This window comes from Apaloderma vittatum, unplaced genomic scaffold (genome assembly GCF_000703405.1).
Source record: "Apaloderma vittatum isolate BGI_N311 unplaced genomic scaffold, ASM70340v1 scaffold2696, whole genome shotgun sequence".
NCBI lineage: Eukaryota > Metazoa > Chordata > Aves > Trogoniformes > Trogonidae > Apaloderma > Apaloderma vittatum.
Window position 1 is genome coordinate 65,711 of NW_009722128.1, and position 19,981 is coordinate 85,691.

Genomic DNA, 19,981 nt, shown 5'->3' on the forward strand with positions numbered 1-19,981 from the left:
AAATACGTTGTAGGCTTCCCCACACACCTTCACCAACCCTTGCAAGCTGGTTTCTAGCCAGCGGGCTTTATAGCCTGGCCAAAGCAATGGCCTGGGCAATGAGGTGGGGTCAGGAGTGGGCAGCAATGAATCATCGTCACTGGAGTGTCATTTTTGGAGACTAAATGAATTCACAGAAGCCCCACAAAGGAGAAAGCACAAGAAATGCCTTTTCTGTCTGCAGCCAGCTATCATAGACTGAGGCCAACAGCTTTAGACAAATGAGACTTGCCTCACACAAGCACCATAACTCGCGAGTGTCACCTTGCCAGCCATAGGCTTTGTTTGGGAACACACTCTTCTCCATAAAAATTATGGCACACCTCTGCTCACTGCCCTTCTCTGCAAGCCACTACTTCACTACTTGTTTCTGCACAATTACCTGGACACTGGGAGTATGCCTTGCAGGAAATAGAAATTATACGATGTGCTGACTAACTCTGTTTATCGTCCCAACTGGAAAGCAGTTCAATCATTCAGCAACCAAAGTGGCCAGAACACGGTGCTTCAGGAACCTGGGGGAGAAGAAATTTTTAAACCAGTTCCTGAAGTACTGTATCTACTTATAAAGAGCAAAGAGGCAGATAATTTTTTAAAATCAAGTAAGCAAGTAGATTCTCTAGCATTTGAAAGCCTCTTTCCATGTGCAAGTTAGCAAACAACTTTTGTCATGCTCAAGGTAGGTTATTCTCTGGCCAAGGAAAGGTAACATGTCATTCAGAAAATTTCACCAGATAAACACATTTTACTTCTTCGGTTACAGCATCATTTTTGAGGTAAGTCCCTAAATGACAAACTACTCTGTGTGTGTATACATATATAAAACATGCCCATACCTATAATAAACCAGACTCAAGCACAAAGTCAGCAAGTAAAATAATACCATACAGGAAAAATACTTAATTTTTTGTTGAATAAAGCAAAAGCTTTTGTAACTTACACTGGCATTATACAGAACCGTTTGTCTACTGAGAACTTCACTTATTCTGCTCAGTCCAGCTACCAAGAGCTCAGAGATGACCCACTGCAAGATTTCTGCAATATTTTACATGCTGACTTCCACTTCTCAACTTGCTGTCAGGTGCAAATCAAGAACCAGAATAATCAACCGCAAAGCTGGCTCAAGAGTATCTTGAGTACAGCAGCTTACATAATTTTTATATTGGTTTGATCAGAAGAAAAACTTCAGTCAACATTTGGAAGAGCTCTGAAAATGCTCTGCTGATTATAAATCTGTTACAATTGCTTTTTTGGCAGCCAGATTAAGTTTACTGAGGCATTAACAGGAAGGAAAATAGAAAGGCAGGAGGCAGCAAAACAAACACTGTCATAGACAACACTGCCAGACCAGGACATAAAGAAGGAAATTATGCTTTAAAAATTATGTGACGTGGAGATTACTTGGGCCTAGGTGAGACGGCTCTTATGCTGTGACTGCCACACACCACGCTGAGCACACACTCAGTGCAACCTTGGGCTCCTCCCTCGCATCTGTGGTACCCATCTCATCTTACTGCTTGGTTTTAAGAGTTGCAGGGCAAGGACAGCCTTTGGGATGTGTGTCTGGCAGGTCCGGTGAGCCAGTCCTACTGTAACACAATTCCAGGATACCTCCTAGCAAATGAGAGATCCTGAGATCTTCTTTATAGCCATAGATCACAACACGGAATGGAAAGCAGATTTTTTTTTAATGCACTATTACTCTTCATAGGCCACTGAAGGTAAACTTCACCTATTGGCTGGCAAGTTGTAAGGTTTGCAGAGATGCATTTAAAACCTGAGAAATCATAATAGCTAGGCTTTGAAGACATGCATTTTTAGAAACATTTTTAATAAAAAAGGAATGTACTTGTACAACTGAAAATTTCCATATCTTAGAAACGTTGTGTTGAGTCTGCACTAACTCCAGAAGACCTAAGACAGGGTGGAAAGTCTCACAATCCTGGTCAGAAGCCCAACACAACTTTTCAGATGTGGTGAACTAGCATTCAGCAGTCTCCTTCTCACAGCTTTCCTCACTTTAACACCAGAAAAAGTAATTTTTCTCCAGGCTAAACAAAGTACTACGAAAGGAACTGGGCTGGCTGGAGGGTCGGGGAAGACTCAAGACCAGGTAAAGATGGGATGTAGGCTCCTGTTGACCATCAGTTCAGACCTCAAGCTTGAGTCTTAGCTTTTTTGCAGGCTGGCAGTGTTGTTTCTTCCTCCTCAACCTTGCGAGGCTTCTTCACCGTGTACACTATCCCACAGGCACTCTTCCGTGTTTCTGGAATATGCAAGCAGAAGCTCCAGTACCTCAAATAAAAGGACACTAATGCATACTCACTTCAGGTGTCCATGCCCCAAAGCACGGTTCAATACATTTAACAACCAATCAGTCAGCACAGACAGCAGGTGAGGAATCTGCAGGGGCAGGAGCAGGGAAACTAAAGGGGGAAATTCAGTGGTGGGTGTAAAATTACAACAAATAAGGGGAAACTAAGTTCTGCTGGAGTTGAGCAGCTGGACACACAAAACCACAGAAAACGAGGCTTAATCAGTTCAATAGTCAGAAGCACACATTCTTGAAGCATTGTCAAAAGCATTTCTGAGCAAAATATACTGTTATACTTAAAAAAAACGTTAAAAATGTATTCACATACCCCAGGATTCTTAAACAGACTATGCTGGCACAGCTACATTGGCAGAGGCTCCCTATACAGACCAAGTAAGTGGCCTGATGGCATTCAAGAATATATTATTTATTTACAGAACCATCATCATTATCATAAAATACTACTGTGTGATGTTATCAAACTCCAAGTTTGCCAAACAACCTAGTGAGCCCAGTTCAATGTCATAACTACTGGTGGAAGGCTTCTCTGCAAAATGTGAGGTAGAAGAGATTGCCTAGAATTACTGTTAGCAAAGAGGCTCTTGCAAAATATATGACTTATTCCAGGGTAGTATTCTTTGGGGGACAGGGAAGTGACATCTGCTATTTAATTTCACAGATAAGACAGATAACAGACGTGAGAAACTACACATAAACTTGACAAAAATTCTTTCAACACACTGTCTCTGTGTACATGAGTAGCAGGCTGGAGGAGGACCCCGTTCACAGAAATGCCCTCTCCAAGAGATCAAAGCTATCTGCTGTGAACTAGGGCAGGTTCAAGCCCTACCTCTACTGAAACAAACCAAATCCTACTGTGTGTTTGAAACTCAGAGCAACTCAAGTCGTTGAGGTGAGTAGAAATCATACCTATGGAGCAAACCTTGACAGAGGCAGGGATTAAGAGCTAGATGCGACTACTCAGTCACAAAGCTAAACTGCCCTCAGTATAAACAATAAAAATCAAGGAAGATTAAGAGCCAGTGAAGAAGTCAGGTGAAAGGGACGGTAGATACAGAAAAATTTGTGCTACAGTGGAAAGCAAGTGTCTAAACTGATTGCTGGAACACAAACTGTGGCATGTCTTCGCTGCACTGACACCAGGACACAAAATACTACTGGAAACTTTTTGCTTTCTAGTGCAGGGGGCCACAAGCTAAATTTCCACTTTCTTAATACTATAAACGGGCAAGCAGAAAAGCTACTGTGAGTTGCCTCTGCTGAGAGCATAAGGAAGCAATTTTGTTTTGCCAAAACACTTCAAGCCATTGTACAAGCACTTGATTTTGCATCAAATTTGAAATGGCCTATGTTGAAGAGTGAGTCAGAAAAAGATCAGATAATGAAGCATCAGAGAAGGACATGGCTTCTGCACTCCTGCTGCAAGAGGGTAAATGCAAAACACATGCATCCCAAGTTTCTTGACGTAGTTTCTGCTGATGTCACCGAGATGAGCATTCAACCTTTTCTGAAACCAGGAATAGTTTCATTACGAAGCACAACAGGCAGATCTGTGTTTTGGCTTAACAGTTAATGACTCGTTAACGTGGTTAAGCGAGTACTCCGGTACAGACAGCACCGTCATTTCAGCCGTTGATTTCCTAACATGGTAACAAGGGAAAATGAAACACCCTTAACACACAAGCTCCCCTTCGTGCACTGGGCAAGTGAGCTAAAATCCCAAGCTGACTTGCTCTGTAGAGTCTCAGACCTTTTGAAAAACACGCATTAACACAAGCTTAGTTTAACAAATATATGCGCTGCTTAGACGAGTGCTTTCCACTTACCTCCATGAAGCATGGTGGCTCTGCAGTTGGTAGACACAGCTGCCTTGGCTTCACTTTCTGACAGGCCAAACAGCAAACCTCTGTTGCCTTTGTTCAGGATCAAAATGCACAGAAAGGAACAACCAGAACAGGGAAGTCTGTCTGCACGATAGGTTTGCTTACTCTACAAATATCTGGGAATTAGCAAAGCTGTAACTCAAAGTGACATTTTGCATAAGGTTACCCAGAGGCTGGGAACTGAGGCACCCAGTTCTCCTGGCTGCAGTTCCCCAGCAGCCCTCCCGGAAAGCTCCTGGCAATGTTGCTTTTTTCCAGAGAAGAAGCTGCACTTCTGAAAATACAAGTCTGTAAACACAGGAACATTTTTATATGTATAATCAAGAAGAAAAATCTACCCCATTGAAAACGTCAGTTTTGGGGGAAGGGGACTGTCTGATACAAAAGCATTATGCTGAAGAGTTCCCAGCCACCTTGGGCAGGGATGACACCCGATGGGGTATCTTAATTTGGGTTGAGCCTGACTGCTCTAAGAGGGAAGGAAACGTTGCACAAATAATCCTTCCAGGCCACGCACCCTCCCACACAGTTCTCATGACTCTGAGCACACTCCTCCCCTTCGAGGGACAGTTGAGACACATGCTTGTGGGGCAGGGAGAGGGAATAGTGAAAATGCACCTGAATTCCTGAAAGAAGGGGAGAAATTACATTCTCCTTGGTTTCTAGAACACAACCGCAGCACATGTATAACTAAGGACTGGAAAAATCCAGAACAGAAGTAACCATCACTCAGATAGGAATTTTTTCTTTCTTAATATAAATACCCTCTTCTATCAAGGATGTGGCACCTTGGAGATCATAAAGTAATAATTTCTGGTTTGGCTCACAGTGTTCATAGATTTTTAGAGGGTTTTTCTCATTTCTCCACTTATACCCACACAATATCAGTGCACCTCATAATAAAATACAGCTGAATGCAGATATTACTATTTACAGTGACTGCTCATGCCATGCCATGACCAAGATCTGCTGCTCCTTCCACACCCCCTCAGAGCCCAGATTCATTGCATTAATCACCAACAAGCATCATTGTATGAAGTTCAAGGAGCGTAAAGGAAATCACTTTTGAATTTTCACGTTATTATTAACTGCTGTCTTTGACTTGGAAAAAGGATACAGATTAGACACATCGTAAGGACCTCGTAGTTCTAGAGGCTAAAACAAAACAAGGAAGGTTGGATATGTACATGCCTCTCACAGGCTGACAGTGTGAGCAGGCAGGACAGGGCTATCAGGAAGACAAGATTAAATGCTACATAATAGCAAGCTGCTGAAGATGCATTAGGAAATTACTTTGAAAAACAGAGTCCCCATCTGTGAGAAAATGGTCAAAATCAAACACAGAAAAAACCCAAACCCCATAATACAAGTCTTTAGCAAAGCAGATTGACTAAAAAAGCCCCATAAGATGACAACCATATTTAAAATTACAATTTTTATATGTGTAATATATAATTAAAGCTGTATTTCCAGCCACAGATAAATTCTCAAATCATTCTGACTTCAAAAAAAAATAAATCTGGGACTTACCCTTTCAGCTGCACTAGATATAACAATGTTCTGAAAAACAAAAGAGAACAAACATTCACCTGTCAGACAGCATCAAGAAATGGAAAAAAAAAAATAAATAAATCAGCAAGCAGAGAAGACTTTATGAGCATTAGTTAAGTTCACGCTCGGCACCCAATTAAACATCACAGTATCTGATGCCCTCAGATCAAGTGAACTCTACAGGGTGTGGATCTTAACCTGGGGACATGAATAGACTCAGGTTATCTCCTTGTCCCCTGCAGAGAGAGGGGCACAAGGACAAGCCTTCCCTCAGTTACAAACCTCTCACCGACAGGAGCGAGCTGAATAAGCACCGTAACTTTCACACGGATAGGCCAAGCAGTATAAATGTCAGACTGGTGTCACTACACAAAAACCTATCAGCTTGTACCCCTCATAGTGAGCTTTGAAGGGACCTTCAGGGTAAAGGAGAAATGCAGAGTTGCACACACTGCATTAAGAAGTGTCCTCTTTATTTACACTAGTTGAAAGAGGCCCCAAAAAAATTACAATTCAGCCTGACTTAGGAGTCCAGGATTCCCCAGAAGTAGCTTACAGATAGTTCCTTTAGATAGTTTGATGCTCCTAAACTTTCAGCCTACTCTTTGTGTCGTGGTACAACACAATCCTAACCTCAGCATTCCTGTTGGCCTTAAACTCACACTGGTTCAGGAAAACCGCCTGCAGGTAGGTGGTGGTTGCCAATTCATGCCATACACTCACTTCCCTCAACATTGGCACCTCCCTGAAAATCACCAGGCAGAGAGACATCCTCCCCGCTTCTCTCCCAAAGGGCTTCTGCACAACATGGATGTGACTGCTCATGGGCTGGCAGATCCCACAGCTCAGCTGCCAGCACTCTTCGAATGTTAAACCCCCAGGGACGCTCATCCAGGGAGAGACTGTATTGTACAGGTGGAAAATCTGCAGCAGCAAAAAATTCCTTGTGTCTTTTATTAGGCTTTGGGAATTCCTGCTTGAGTAGGCAGCAAAGAGAATTGTACTGAGGCAGCAAAAGACTTTCCCTCTCTGACATCAGTACCACCAACACATCCAACCCGTCACACCACTGCTGGTTACAAGGCGGGGCTTTCGATGCCCTCCCTGCACTGCTTTGCCTGTCCTGCCACCTCCCCAGCACAAAGTGCAGGGCAGACACTGGAAGAAAGTGCTCTGTGCACAGCTGGAACACAACACGTAACAGAGCTATGTGCTCAGAAATGACTGCATGTTCACACTGTGCTCGAAGTTTCCTCGCGTGCTGAGGAGGAAAGGACGGGCCAGACAGCGCTGCCTTCTCATAAGGAAGGCCAGAAGCAGAAGCAATGCGTCTATCGGCGTGACTTAACAGCACACATCACAGCGGAGCCTAGCACATTTCTTTCTGCACAGTTCACCTTTAAAACAACTGCATTACAGATCTCAAGGGTGGTTTTTTAAGGTAATGACTGCAAAAATTTGCTGGGAAAATTCAAGTCTCCTGCTCTGACCTGCAGCAACCAATGCCTGCCTCCCAGGCTCAGAGAAGCTCCCAGAGCAGCTGTGTGAGATGTCTCGAACCAGCACGGGATCGTGGTTCATGGAAACATGCACTGCCTGGTTCAAAGGCAATTGGCTTCCAGTAGGGGAATGGGTAAGAGAAGAGAAGACAAGAGCAGGCAAGAAAAGCACTGCTAGCGAGTGAAGGAGTGGCAGAAAAAGGCAAATCCAAGGGAAGGGCTAAAGGGAAGAACTCAAAGGCAAAACATTACCTCCTCAGGTGAAAGAGACAGCAGCTGTTCAGCACACTGCTTCAGGCACAGCACCCACGCTTGGTTACCAAAACCCAAGAGGCGAGGGCCTGTGGCTATGTACCCCTTCTGTCTGGCAAGGCAGACAAGTCCCTCCCTCATTCTCTGCATATTTTAACATGTTTTAATGACTCTGTTCAATGCGAAGATTCCAGTAAATTTCTGGAAATTTCTCTGCTCTATTACAACAAAGGAGGAACTAAAGGATCCAACAGCTGCTACAAGGTCAAAAACTACAGGTTACAGAAGGTGAGAGCTGCATGCCAGGTGACAACACAAGCAGCCTATGGTCCAACCATCCCATGTCTTATTAAAAAAAGACCTTTGCAGAACTGATGAACACAAACTGCCAGTGAGGGCTAGTAACTGTCACTGCTGGACCACTAGCTACTGAGTCTGGAGTCAAAAAACAGAGAAATGCCAGCAGTCCTTGTCCACCTCTCTCAGCGCCTAACAACAACTTGTCCTGCCCAGCCTGAGCTGATTTACCTTCCAGGCACAGATGCACTCAGTTGACAGATGCAGAAAGAAAGGGCACTGCGCACAGACTGAGTGCCCAAACATCTCACTTGCTCTGTTTGTGACACCAACTCAACCGATGCTCTGCAAATCAACAGCTGCAGAGAGGCACATCTTCAACCGCACAGAGGAAAAGAGGAGCACTGGCAAAAAGGAAGCCCAAAGGAAAGGGGCGGGGGGGCGTACTTCATCTCTCAGTCAGTATTTTGCCCAAAGAGCTGGGCTTCTTAGAAAAGGCCAACCTTCTTCTGTACCACCAAGGGAATTAATCTCTTTGACCCACTCTGCCATCCTATAAAATAGGCTGCCATGCCTGAGGGGAACTCGGGTAATGATGGATGTGCTTTCAATTGGCCTTCCAAACTGTATATCCCACTTCAGACTAGATTTGCAGGGTAATGCCAATTTTGGCTTCTCTGGACTAGCTAAGTGCAGCAAAAGCCGTTTCAAATAAAAGTGGTGGGAGCTACCATCTCCTTTAACTTGGATATGTATTTTGATATGTTTCCCTGTTAAAAAAACCCCATGGCCTGAGAGGACCCAGCATGATAGGCAGCTTAGCCTGGGAGGAGGTAAGGTATGAAAGCAAAGGATTACAGGCGCCTCAGCTGCAAGCATTACTTCTTCCTTGGGTTTCAGTAGCAGGGAAGAATGCAGTTGATCTGACTGCAGCAAAGCCCTGGCCAATAGCCAGCTGTTGGGTCTGTTTTGTACAGTGGAAATTCATTAACCATTTAGGAAAACAAGATTTCTACTTTTTTCTTATTATTTTTCTACCCCCCATATTCACTGTATACTACCAAAAAAAGAGCTTTCGGTCAATCAGAAATATGAAATGCGGGATTTTAAAGAGATGGATGCATTTCAGTTCCAGTGCAAACCTTAGATCTCTGGCAGGTTTGTTTTTTTTTTCCACTTTTGTTTTGGGTATTGCATACCATAATAACAGATATGTTGTTCTGAAAAAGAAAGAATCTAACAGTTTGACAACTTCAGAAGAAAGCACACAGTGCTGCATGGCTGGAAGTACCTGGAGCTAGAATAATTGTGTCCTTGTATTAGTAGGCAAAGATTCAGTCACAGCTTCAGAAACTCCAGTATCAAACTCATTTAAAATGGCTCAGTCTGTACAACTCCAGAAAATTTGAACTGAATTAATTAGCTTGCTTTCACTTTGAGAGCTTACCTTTCCTTTGCAGATCTGCATCAGGCTGATCGCATTTGAAATTGTGTATCTTCTCATTGTGGAGTCTTTGATGGCAGGCGTGTAAAGAAGTTCAAAGTAAATGCCTCGATCTATTGCCTTCATGAAAGAGAGTGATCAAAAAATCAAAAGGAGAGAAGCATAACAATCTAACAAGTGCTGTCTATTACTGATGTAGCTTATTCTCAGCTTAACTGTGTTATATACGCAAAAATTAAGACAGAATTGTTCCAGCAAGAGCACGGCACAGCATGAAATGGGAGGGGGGAGAAGGTTTCACTGTACACCAGATGTGTGTACTTGAATCTTGGGATGACAGATAAATGAGGTTTAACAAACAAAGAAATGCCAGCCACTTATTAGTTGTACTTGGCCTTCCACTCTCCCAGAGTTGAGGAGACGTTAATCGCTGCTGGTCAGAAATAAGTCTTGAAATTTTGAGGACTCTCCTCTAGCCTCACAGCCTGCTGTAAGGAAGATCACTGCTCCCACAGCACCCACATCTTAGAGATTAGGAATCTGTCCTTGCATAAAAGCACCAAAGTGGGCCCTTCTCTCCTGCCTCACAGTATACTCTGGTATCTGTGACAATATTAAATAACAGTAAGTCACACAACAGGTTCCAAATAGTAAAACTGATTACGTTTTCTGTTGCTTTAAAATCCTTCACTAGCTGCCAAAGTGTCTCACCAAAAACCTAGTATTCTTAGTTTTTGGAAGCACACAGAGAAAGGTTAAGCAGCTTCCTACAGGACACAGTGAGTTAGCAATAAAGACACAATTCAAAATCAGGAGCTCCTTGCTCCATGGCTTACGCTGTATTTGCCTGAAACGTTACTCTGTGCTTTATACTCGTAATATTAAAAAATGCTCCAATGTTAATACTGCAAAAGAGTTCAGTAACTGAATACATATGGAATTAATCCAGCTCCCATCCGTGTATGACCTCTGCATGCAAGCACAACAGAAGCTATGTACACAGCAAATGTTTTACACAGAACTGGTCTGACATCTGCAAACAAGAAGAGAAGCCTGAATTTATCAAAACCAAAGCAGGTGATGGCAATACACCAATTTCCAGTCAAGCAGATTCTTAACTTCATCCCCACCGCTTCAGCTGCCTGCCAATCTGTCTGTTTAGCATCACAGAAACCAAACCTGACTGCCCCAGGATGCACAAAACCAGTCTGACACACAGACTGCCTTGAAGCTGGGAGTGTGGAAGCTGAGAAGTAGCTCATAAGGAAAAATATCTCCAAACACAGGGCTCCAGGAGCTACCCAGCTCCTCAGCTGGGTCAGCTGGAGTTTTAGGCAACTAGAGCACCTTCAAACAACATTTCATACAAAATTGTTATTCTAAGTGGAATGGTGAAACTCTCAGCCTAGAATAAATTCCAAAATACTACTTTTGCTCTGTTTCAGGATTAATTCTAGTTAGTTTGCAATTTTTATTCTAAGTCAAGCTTTCTGTAAAAGAGGAAGTAGGATTTCTAGCCAATTCCAAATTTAAAATTTTAAGCACCAAGGACTGCATCAGCCAAGAATGCCCATGTGGAACGAACCCTGACACATACTCAGAGGAAACAAAATAGTTTACCTAAAAACATGTTCAGATTAACCTTTCTGGTGAACCACCAACAGCAGACACAATAGTTTCAACAACATATCTGATCCATGCTGATAGTCATCTTGTGTCTCACAGCAGATATTTAGCAATTCCACTTTTGGTTCATTTGCCAAGACATTCCTTTGTCTAAGTATGGATTCAATACAGTTGGCATCCAAATAATTGGCACAACATCCTTCTCCCAAATTAACACTGTCATTTACATTCTCTTGTCTTTTAAATCACAGGGCTGCTTATCTATTCTGACACAGCTGTACCACTTCTGGTTTGGGAAGTAGCTTAGTCAGCAATCACACCACATCTCACTGCTTAGCACAGTAGTGGCCTCAAGGCTCTGTTTCCATTCCTTGGGAACACCACTTCTGCCCTCTTAAGTGGGGGACAGGAAGGTGAAAAATAAAGAACATACATAACTGTGTATTAAACGCCACAGTGAAGACCTTGAAGTGAAACAACACTATACATTATGCAAGAAAATAAAAAAAAAACACTTGGAAGGGGATGGTGGGAGGGAAATGGTAGGGAATTCAGCTCAGATTGACATTAAATACAGAATTTAACAGCAAGAAAACAATTTAGATGTAAATTTACCATATTCACGGGCGGCCTTCGGAAGTAGAATGGCAGCTTTTCTGTTACATTGATGCATACCAGATCCACATCTAGAGTTGTGCAAGCAATCTACAGCACAGAAATGGGAACAGATTATTAGATATGCCAAAAATGCATAACCAACTTCAGATGCACCAATATTCTCCTTCATTCCTTAAAGCAACAGGTGTCTCTCTGGGGTGAGTTCAGTTTTAAAGTGAAGAGGTACAGTGCCTTGCAGGTATACCAGTGAAACAGCAGGGCTACAGGTGCACAGCTTGAGCACTGTGGGCTTAAAAACCCAAGCCTTCTCTCACTTACAGAACTGCTTTTTTAATAAAATAATGACCAACCCAAAGGGAAGACTTAGTGCTTTGTTTTTACCTGACAAAGGACATGCAGAAGCAATGCTGGCTTTTGGCAAAAGAACTCAGAGCTAATGAAGGACAATCCCTGGATAGCAATCACAGCTGATGCTGCAGGGCAGGCAACACCAGGGAAGGCCCAGGCTCAGCAGCAGCGGTGAGCCAGACACAGGAGCTGGATTTTTGAGAACTCAGGACTGGGATCAAAGGCAGAAGATCGGACAGTGTCCTCCTCAGATGCTGGACGTTGAAGGCGGCGGCTTAACCTCCATGATCCCTCAGCTTTATACTGAATATGATATATATGGAATGGAATACTCTTGTTAGTCACCTGTCTTGTCTGTTCCTCACTGGAGGTGCAACCTTTTACTTCCTTGTGACATCTTGATTTCCAGGCACCCCCAGTGTGTCATACAAAATCCAGCAGTGACCTTGGTTACTACAGTAGAAAGTATAAGCAAGAGCCTTTCTGTATCCCAATGCCAGGCAGTAACTAAACATTAGGTGCACTGTCTTCAAAAAAAGGCTGTTAACTGCAGTCCCTCACAAGAGACTGAGCTGAAAAGTAAAAATCACTGAACAGTATAAGTACTGTTTAGCTCAAACTAGGACAACCAGAAGCAACTGAGAAAAGACTGGAAGAAAAGCAGAATGTCAGTGACTGGTGGTGTCTCATGCCCAATACTGGAGGCTGATCCGAAGGGCCCCACTTTCCTGGCTGGGTGGGGAACATGCAGTCCCTCCCGAAAGCCACATCTCTAGAGGAGTCTAAAGACAGCACTGAAGGTTATAGTTTAAAAGCTTTGCTTTGAACTCACAGCACAATTTACAGCCTGTATTAAAAGCCGGAAGGAACGAACAAAGGGCGGAGAATCTCCATACTGACATACAGAGAAACCAAGTGCACATAAAAGGGAGCCCTTTACATATAATCTCATACACACAAGATATGTAGGAATTATATATGCCCACTCTTTAAAGAAGATTACACAGGGACAGATTAATGTCTGTAAGCAGCATTGGAACAAAGAAGATAAAACAGGCTGAGGAAGCTGAAAAGGAACTTTCTACGTGCAGGGGAACTCTGCGTTCAGAAACCTGCCAGCAGCTGCTCCCAACACACCTGGGCCAGGCGCCAACCATTCATCCCTCCTCACACTGCCTTGAAAGCCGTGGGGGTTGCGGGGAGTCCCAGGGCTGGGCTGCTCTAACATGAGGCAGGCTGTTGCTCTGCAAACTAGTTTTCTACCAGTTTGTTTGCATGAAATTTGGGCGGAGGCAAGAGCATAGGCCCAGCTTTAGGAATGCTTCTTAGGTGCTGACAGCACTCCTTCCTAGACGGGAGAGCTACAGCACACATGCAGGCAATTCAAAGACCCAGCAAACCACAAGGCTTTTGGTGTTAAACATCTCTACCGGGCCATTCAGGCTAAACTTTATCTTCACATCCTACTGTTGAGGGTTAGGGCCAGGCCAATCACTGAACAGCTGACACATGCTCTCTAGACCCTCCTCTCCCTCCCCAAAGGGAAAGGAAAAGGGACTAAAGTAAAGAGACTTTTACCAACTCTCTTAGGCAGGACACAGTTGGAATCTAGTGCATCAAATCAGATTTGCATCTGTAAGCTTAGCCCTACTACAGCCTATTTTACTCCTTTTTTTACATGGACTACAAATTACCTTCTAGACAGAAGTGATTTATGGGAACATGCACAGAGCAAACAGCTCTGAATCATGTCCTATAAAATACATCAGAAAGATCATAAGAAATTCAGGAGAAGAGAAAGCTGAAAATGAAGGAAAGCAAGGATACACATCAGAAGTATGCAAGTGGCTCTATGTGATGAGAAAACAAGCCTTCCTAATCAGCTCCAGGAGCACTGGAAAATTCTTTTCCATTCTGCAAATTAAGCACAGTGGGAAAGGCAGTAACCCAAATGCCAGCATAACTACAGAATTCCAGTGACAAGAACATTTCAGAAAACACCACCAAGGAAAAACGAAAAAAAGAGACCTACTTCCCCATAAGAAGGAATTCCTGCACTGCATGGAAAGCTGGAGAGGAGATTTCTCCAAGCACTCTACTGTTCATCCTAGTTTGGCTCCTGGACAGATCACACACACACAGGTAAGTTAAGGTTACCCTGCCTGCTGAAAGGGTCCGAAATGCAAAAACCTTACACAGAAAACAGCAGTCGCAGTTGTACAGCCCAGCGCCGGCTTGGCCACACTGCGGGCAAGAGCCCCATCTGCTGGCAAACTCCAGAGAGCTAGAAATAAATTCACCACTGCTTGGATGGCCTATAGAAGGCTTCGGCAAAGGTTTTAAGAATAAACATTGAAATTTGGCTTGGCACTACATCCTCCAACTTATATAAGCAAGTTTTTTTACATACTGGTGATCTGCTAATTGCTTACAAACAGCAGGTAGAACTAACCCATATCATTAAAACAGTCGGACATCTTGAAAAGCAAAATTTTTCGAAAAGCAACAGGCACAGACCTTACTACTAGCATGGAGTGTGCATTCCTGTTGCAGCCCAAAACAATCGCCTTAAGAGACTTAGAGCATATTTACAATTATCTTAGCCAACACAGTTTCCTTGTACCCCTGAGGATATAAATTTTGAGAATTTGAGCAATGTTTCAGTAGATATCCCCACCACACTCAGTCACAGAAAAGCTTCTCTAGCTCATGACAAGAGGGCACAGACTGGTTCTGTACCACGCTAAAATTAGAGCACATCTCCAATGGTCATGCATTTCTTTTCCAAAAACATCAAAAATCCTGTCCTATGGAAAACAGTCTGTGTGCCAAATTGTTAGTGAGAAAGATGACGCTCTTGAGGTAATGTTGAGTTACCAACAGTCAATTTTAAAACACAAAGCTAATTTGTCAGGCAAGACCCACCCTAGAAGGCTTTATCCTTTTCAGAAACATCCACAAGTTGCTAGAGCTAGACTTACACACCAAAACTCCACATGTAATGTCACTTGCACCAGATTCCCTGTGGATACCTCTACAAAAGTGACACAGGTAGAAAACCAAAAACCTGTAAGCAAAAGACAAACATACGAATCTGTCCTGAATGTGAACATGTGAAGATGAAGTCTTTCATCTCTTGCAGTTTGCAAGAAACACACTTGGGTTCCCTCCCCAGCTTAAAGTGCTGCCAACACGGAAGCAACGAAGATGGTCTCATCGACAACCCCAGTTCCTTCCTAAGGTACTGTCTAATCATCTGTGAGAGCATCATCTTAATCAGTGGCTGTCTGCACAAGCTGGCCCAGAGCTCAGCCCTCCTCTTTGGGCCAGCACAATGACCTGCATGGCTGAATGCCGAATCAGAGCAGGGAAAACAGATCTGCCCAGAAAATAACTTAGCCCAAACTCTGGTTACTTTTCAGCCAAAACTGTGTTCCTCGAACCGAACTGCCATGCATTTGAGCAAGTGGCTTCACCAGCAGAGCAGACAGGGCCCTGCAGGAATGAGTGGGTGTTTGTGCCAGCTTAAACACTGCAGCAGCTGGATGTCTAACTGCAGCTGAATCCACAATATGGCTGAAAACAAAAAATACCCACCCTTAAATGAAAGCAAGCCCCTTCCCCCAAAAAACCAGTGTGCCCCTGTTGATTAAATGGCTTCAGGTGCTTGCTTAAACATGATAAACTGATTGAGCACACATGAGAAGTCAGGTTTTACACTGTTGCCAGAAACCAAAAGGTGGAGAGTGGTCCTCAAAAGTATTTTACTACTATCCACCTCTCTTGCACCCCCAGGAATCCTGAAGTCTTGCAACGGAAATAAAAGTTGTCAGAAATTAGTTTCATTGAGCTGTAATTGTTATAATTAATGCTTGAATTCTTCTGCTGAAAAATTCTTTAAAGTTCACCTTCTTCTGTAGGCTCTTGCTTTGTACTTACTTGGACAAGTTTTTAAGAAGGAAGGTAAATAATGTAGAAAGAAACCTCAGAAGTATATAATCTTAATGTGTCAAAACAGGTACTTAGCAGTAATAGAAAGCAGGTTTAATTTTTTAAAAAACAAAATGGACTCAGTTTTATACTGACAAGCCCTCTTTGAAAGTAAATTCTGGTACTCCTCCAAAGAGACTCACATTTCCTTTTGGTGGCCCTTGGGCCTTCTTTACACTGCTTTAAAACTGCACACCTGCTTGTGAAACGACAGGACACTTCCATATACTCTTCCACTTCAGAGTTAATGTTATTATGTATGAGCTTGCAACAAGTCAGACTTCACAATTTGGGGTTTTCTAAGGAAAAAAAAAATTCTGACTAAAAGGCAACCTGCTTCCAGATAATTTAATTAAAAATGAGAGACATTGAGATAACAAACTCCTATCACCCAATAAGCCAAGCTGAGATCATTCTGCCTTGAATGGTGTTTTAAAACCAGGATTTTTTTCTGGCAGGAAGGGTCTATTCAAGATAGAGCAGCTATGGATAAAAGTTGGAAGACAATACGATACTTAGTGCTCTTAGTAATGACTGAAGAATGACTAAACATCACTGCATTTAGGTATCACCTCTAAATAATAAATGTCTTCAGTCAAACACCAGAAATTGACAAACTAGTTCATGGTTAAACACTTCCAATACCTTGTTTTTATAAAATCCTGGAAGTGACAGACTATTGGGGTTTTTGTTCAAAATATTTGTGTTTCTCTTAACATAAACCTATGTGAGAAAGAACAGTGTTGGGCCAAAGTCACAAATTAATCCTAACTAAAATTTAAGAAGTGATTCACATCCACCATTTTCTCTCACTAGTACACTTGGAGCGCTACCACTGCTACAAAAGTCAGCATCTGTTTGGTAACACTGATACAGCAACACCTTCAAACACTCACAAATTTTGTGGAGGCCGTTCTCAGTTGCAAGTTTGCTCTGAACAGCCAGGATAAAATTCGAGTGAGAAAACAAATGTCTGCCCTTCAAGTATTTCCCCTCAGGCTGCTCTACTTATGTAGAGCCTCAGTGGTTTTCTTGGCAGGCAAAGTAACAAACATATCATGAAGTCACAGAAGTGAAGCTTCTCTCACCCAACTTGAGCATCCAAAACACTCGAAACAAAACAAACCCCGAAATCTCAGTCTGATAGGTAATGGACCAATGTTTAATTGGCATGCTTACTTTTGGAAATTTTATTTTATCTGTTCATAAGATGCTATAACAATCAGAACTAGCTGTCTTGTAAGCTCTTGCTCCTATTTTGATATTAAAAAAAAAAAAGAAAGGGAAAAATAATGAAAAAGACATCAGCTATTCATTCGGACGAACTTCCATGAGAAGACGTAAGATTAAAAGGATTAAGATTAAAACTCTCAGAACCATGTTAGTTCCACTTTAAAATCCTCCTGTTTTCCCTGGCATTTTAGAGACCTTCAACTATTAGTGCTAACAGGAGACAGTAAATATGTTTTGCAGAAGGTGTCAGAATTTGAGAAGTTAAGTTCAAGACAAGTTTTCGACACACTGATAGTATATTATATACACCAGAAAAAAAAGAAGGATGTTTTTTCTCCTCACTGAAAAGGAGTACAAGACACACAAAGGAAACCACAGCGCAGGGGCACATGTGTCCATCTAGCAGGTAGGTGTTTCAGATTTTAACCATTGGTCACTTGTTGCTTAATTAGCCCCATGACATGCAGGCCTGCATAAAATTGAAAACAAACCCAAAACAAAGCATGTACTGAAACCAGCCCAAGGCACTAAGTTGTCAAATACTGATCAGACGATCGTACTTACATGGAAGAGTTTCTCGGTCTTCGGAAATACTGCTATGATGTCATATAACCTTATATTTGCAGATGTTGATCTCTGCAAAAGGAGGAAACTATTACTACCTTGAATTATGGCAGATGTCAAAGCTATGCTCAGTGATTTTGACCAAAGTAAAAGAAAATCCCTTTTCACTTTCAAGTACTAAACCAAAGCTAGTAATCACCCAATTACGTAGCAGATGTCTGCTGCGAGTCATTTTGTGAAGTCACTTGTTCTCATTTTGAGGCTTGTTCCACTTACCTAGTAAGGTACTTGCACCTTCTGTTTCATGTAGCACCAAGATGTAAACACAGGGCTTACTCATGGTCTTTTGTTTTACGCACATAGGTCCAGAAATCAAAGAAAAGGACCGAGAAACAGAACTATTGTCCCATATTGACAAATTATATCAGCAGAAGCCATATTCAGTCTTGTAAGTTCCCATCACATCTTCATGATCACATCATTTGCTAAGATGTGATCTGAGAAATCACTGCTGAGTGTCCCCATACAATTTCCAAAGTTTCATTCATTCATTGAGAAGATGAAATAAAAACTGGAAAACTAACATACTAAATATACATACCAAGAGATTACAGTGAGAAGGATCAGAAACAACAAGTGTCAGCCGAGTTAAGACTTTAATTCTTTTAGATGTCCCCTAGAAAAAAAAAGAAATAATACAAAAAGACTTAAAAAGCTCCAAGGCAAAAATTTGTGGGGATTTTTACCATGTTTGCTATAAAAAGAAAATGATGCCCTGCTCATATTCTTGCCTCTACTAATTTCCTAAAGTTTGTAGTTACATTTGCCTATCTTATATTGATCTGTTTGATGTTATACCTGCCCTTTACAAAGAAAGGGTTGTGTTTCTCTGATGAAAAGTCAATAGGAAGGAGAAATAAATAAACAAACAAAGTAAAATCATCAGGAAAATTGACTATGTGTCAACACTGCTGTGGTTCCCAAGGCAGGCCACAACTTCAAGTAAAAGCAGTTCCTGAGTTAACAAATGCCAGTAATTTGAAATACAAACTTCGGTCATTACATCCAAATCTTGTTCCATCATATTTCAAGAATTATACTGTAATTATTCAACTGCAAGAACATTCAATTTCTTTAATGAGTTCTAAAAACACAGAGGCTACTCTAATACAAGTGTAACATTCTTCTAGTGCTAGGTGTTTTAGCAATCAAGCAACAGACAAATTCCTTTTGATTAATATGTAATACACAAAATCACATACACAAACATGCCAAGGTAAAAACTGTAACTCTGAATAATAATACATAGATAGAACTAGACATACTTGTACAATAGGCAAAGATGGGATCAGCTCCAAAGGAGATACTGGCTTGACGATTTCCTTAAAAGAAAACAAAACAAAGTTATTCAAAATGTCATGAGTTAAGCTTAAAATGTAAACAAAATCTGTGTCCTAAGAAATCTGCCATGCTATCAAAATTGTTTCCCAGGGACAATATGCAGGCCATTGTAAAAGTTAACTGCAGGGCAATTATGCTGAATTATAAAATCGGAGTTCTGACACAAATGCAGACATTCTTACATGTGTTTAGATGTACAATCTGCAGATAAAATTATTCAGGGACATGTAATTCGGCATGAAGGTTTACAAGAAAAAAAACATTAAGAACACATAACCCAAACAAAAATTACCTGTTTCTTTTCTTTAAAATCGATGACATGATTAAGAGCAACTACAGAATATCCCACTGAAAAAATAAACACACAGTAAGAATATTTTGTCCAGTAAACTAATGAAAACAAATCTAAACAGAAACTTGTTAAACACTCATCACTTAAACATCTCAAAATTTAACCACGTGCATATTTACCTTCCACATTACTTTTTTCTGTAGGTTAATTCACCCAAAGAGTGCTTTAAAATAAAAAATAAATCCGTTTGCTTTATAAATCACCCCAGCCCTGACAACACTGACTCAATGTCAGAGCTTTGTAAACAGGAATAATCGGGGTTCACGTCCCCAAAGACTCTGACCTAGCCTGGTCCTGTTGATGGCCTTTCTTCAGGGAAAACGGTTATTCGGGATAGTTGTTAAAACTGCAGACAGGGCAGAGCTGGGCCAGGCAGAGCTGTAACAGAAGGCAAGGGGAGCATTCGGAGTGATGCTGACAAGACGGACACTGACCAGAGGAAGGGGGTACACAACGAAAAAACCCCTCCAAACACCGGGCAGGCACCACCAGCTCTACAGAGAAAAAAGGTTTAAGCCCTAAACCGCTGCAGGTGGCAAAACGTGCCCA

At 42.0% G+C, this 19,981-nt stretch overlaps 1 protein-coding gene across 1 annotated transcript; it reads right to left on the reverse strand.

Annotated features, from left to right (window-relative positions):
- Positions 1–1,880: 1,880 nt before the first annotated feature.
- Positions 1,881–19,428, reverse strand: RPP30 (ribonuclease P/MRP 30kDa subunit; the record flags this gene model as incomplete). The annotated part of the gene is made up of 10 exons (XM_009871638.1): positions 1,881–2,305; positions 4,201–4,280; positions 5,375–5,412; positions 5,788–5,817; positions 9,304–9,420; positions 11,542–11,631; positions 17,680–17,751; positions 18,281–18,355; positions 19,005–19,061; positions 19,373–19,428. Coding segments are annotated over 10 exons (725 nt in total), but the record flags the coding sequence as incomplete, so codon positions are not given.
- Between the last annotated feature and the right edge of the window lie 553 nt (positions 19,429–19,981).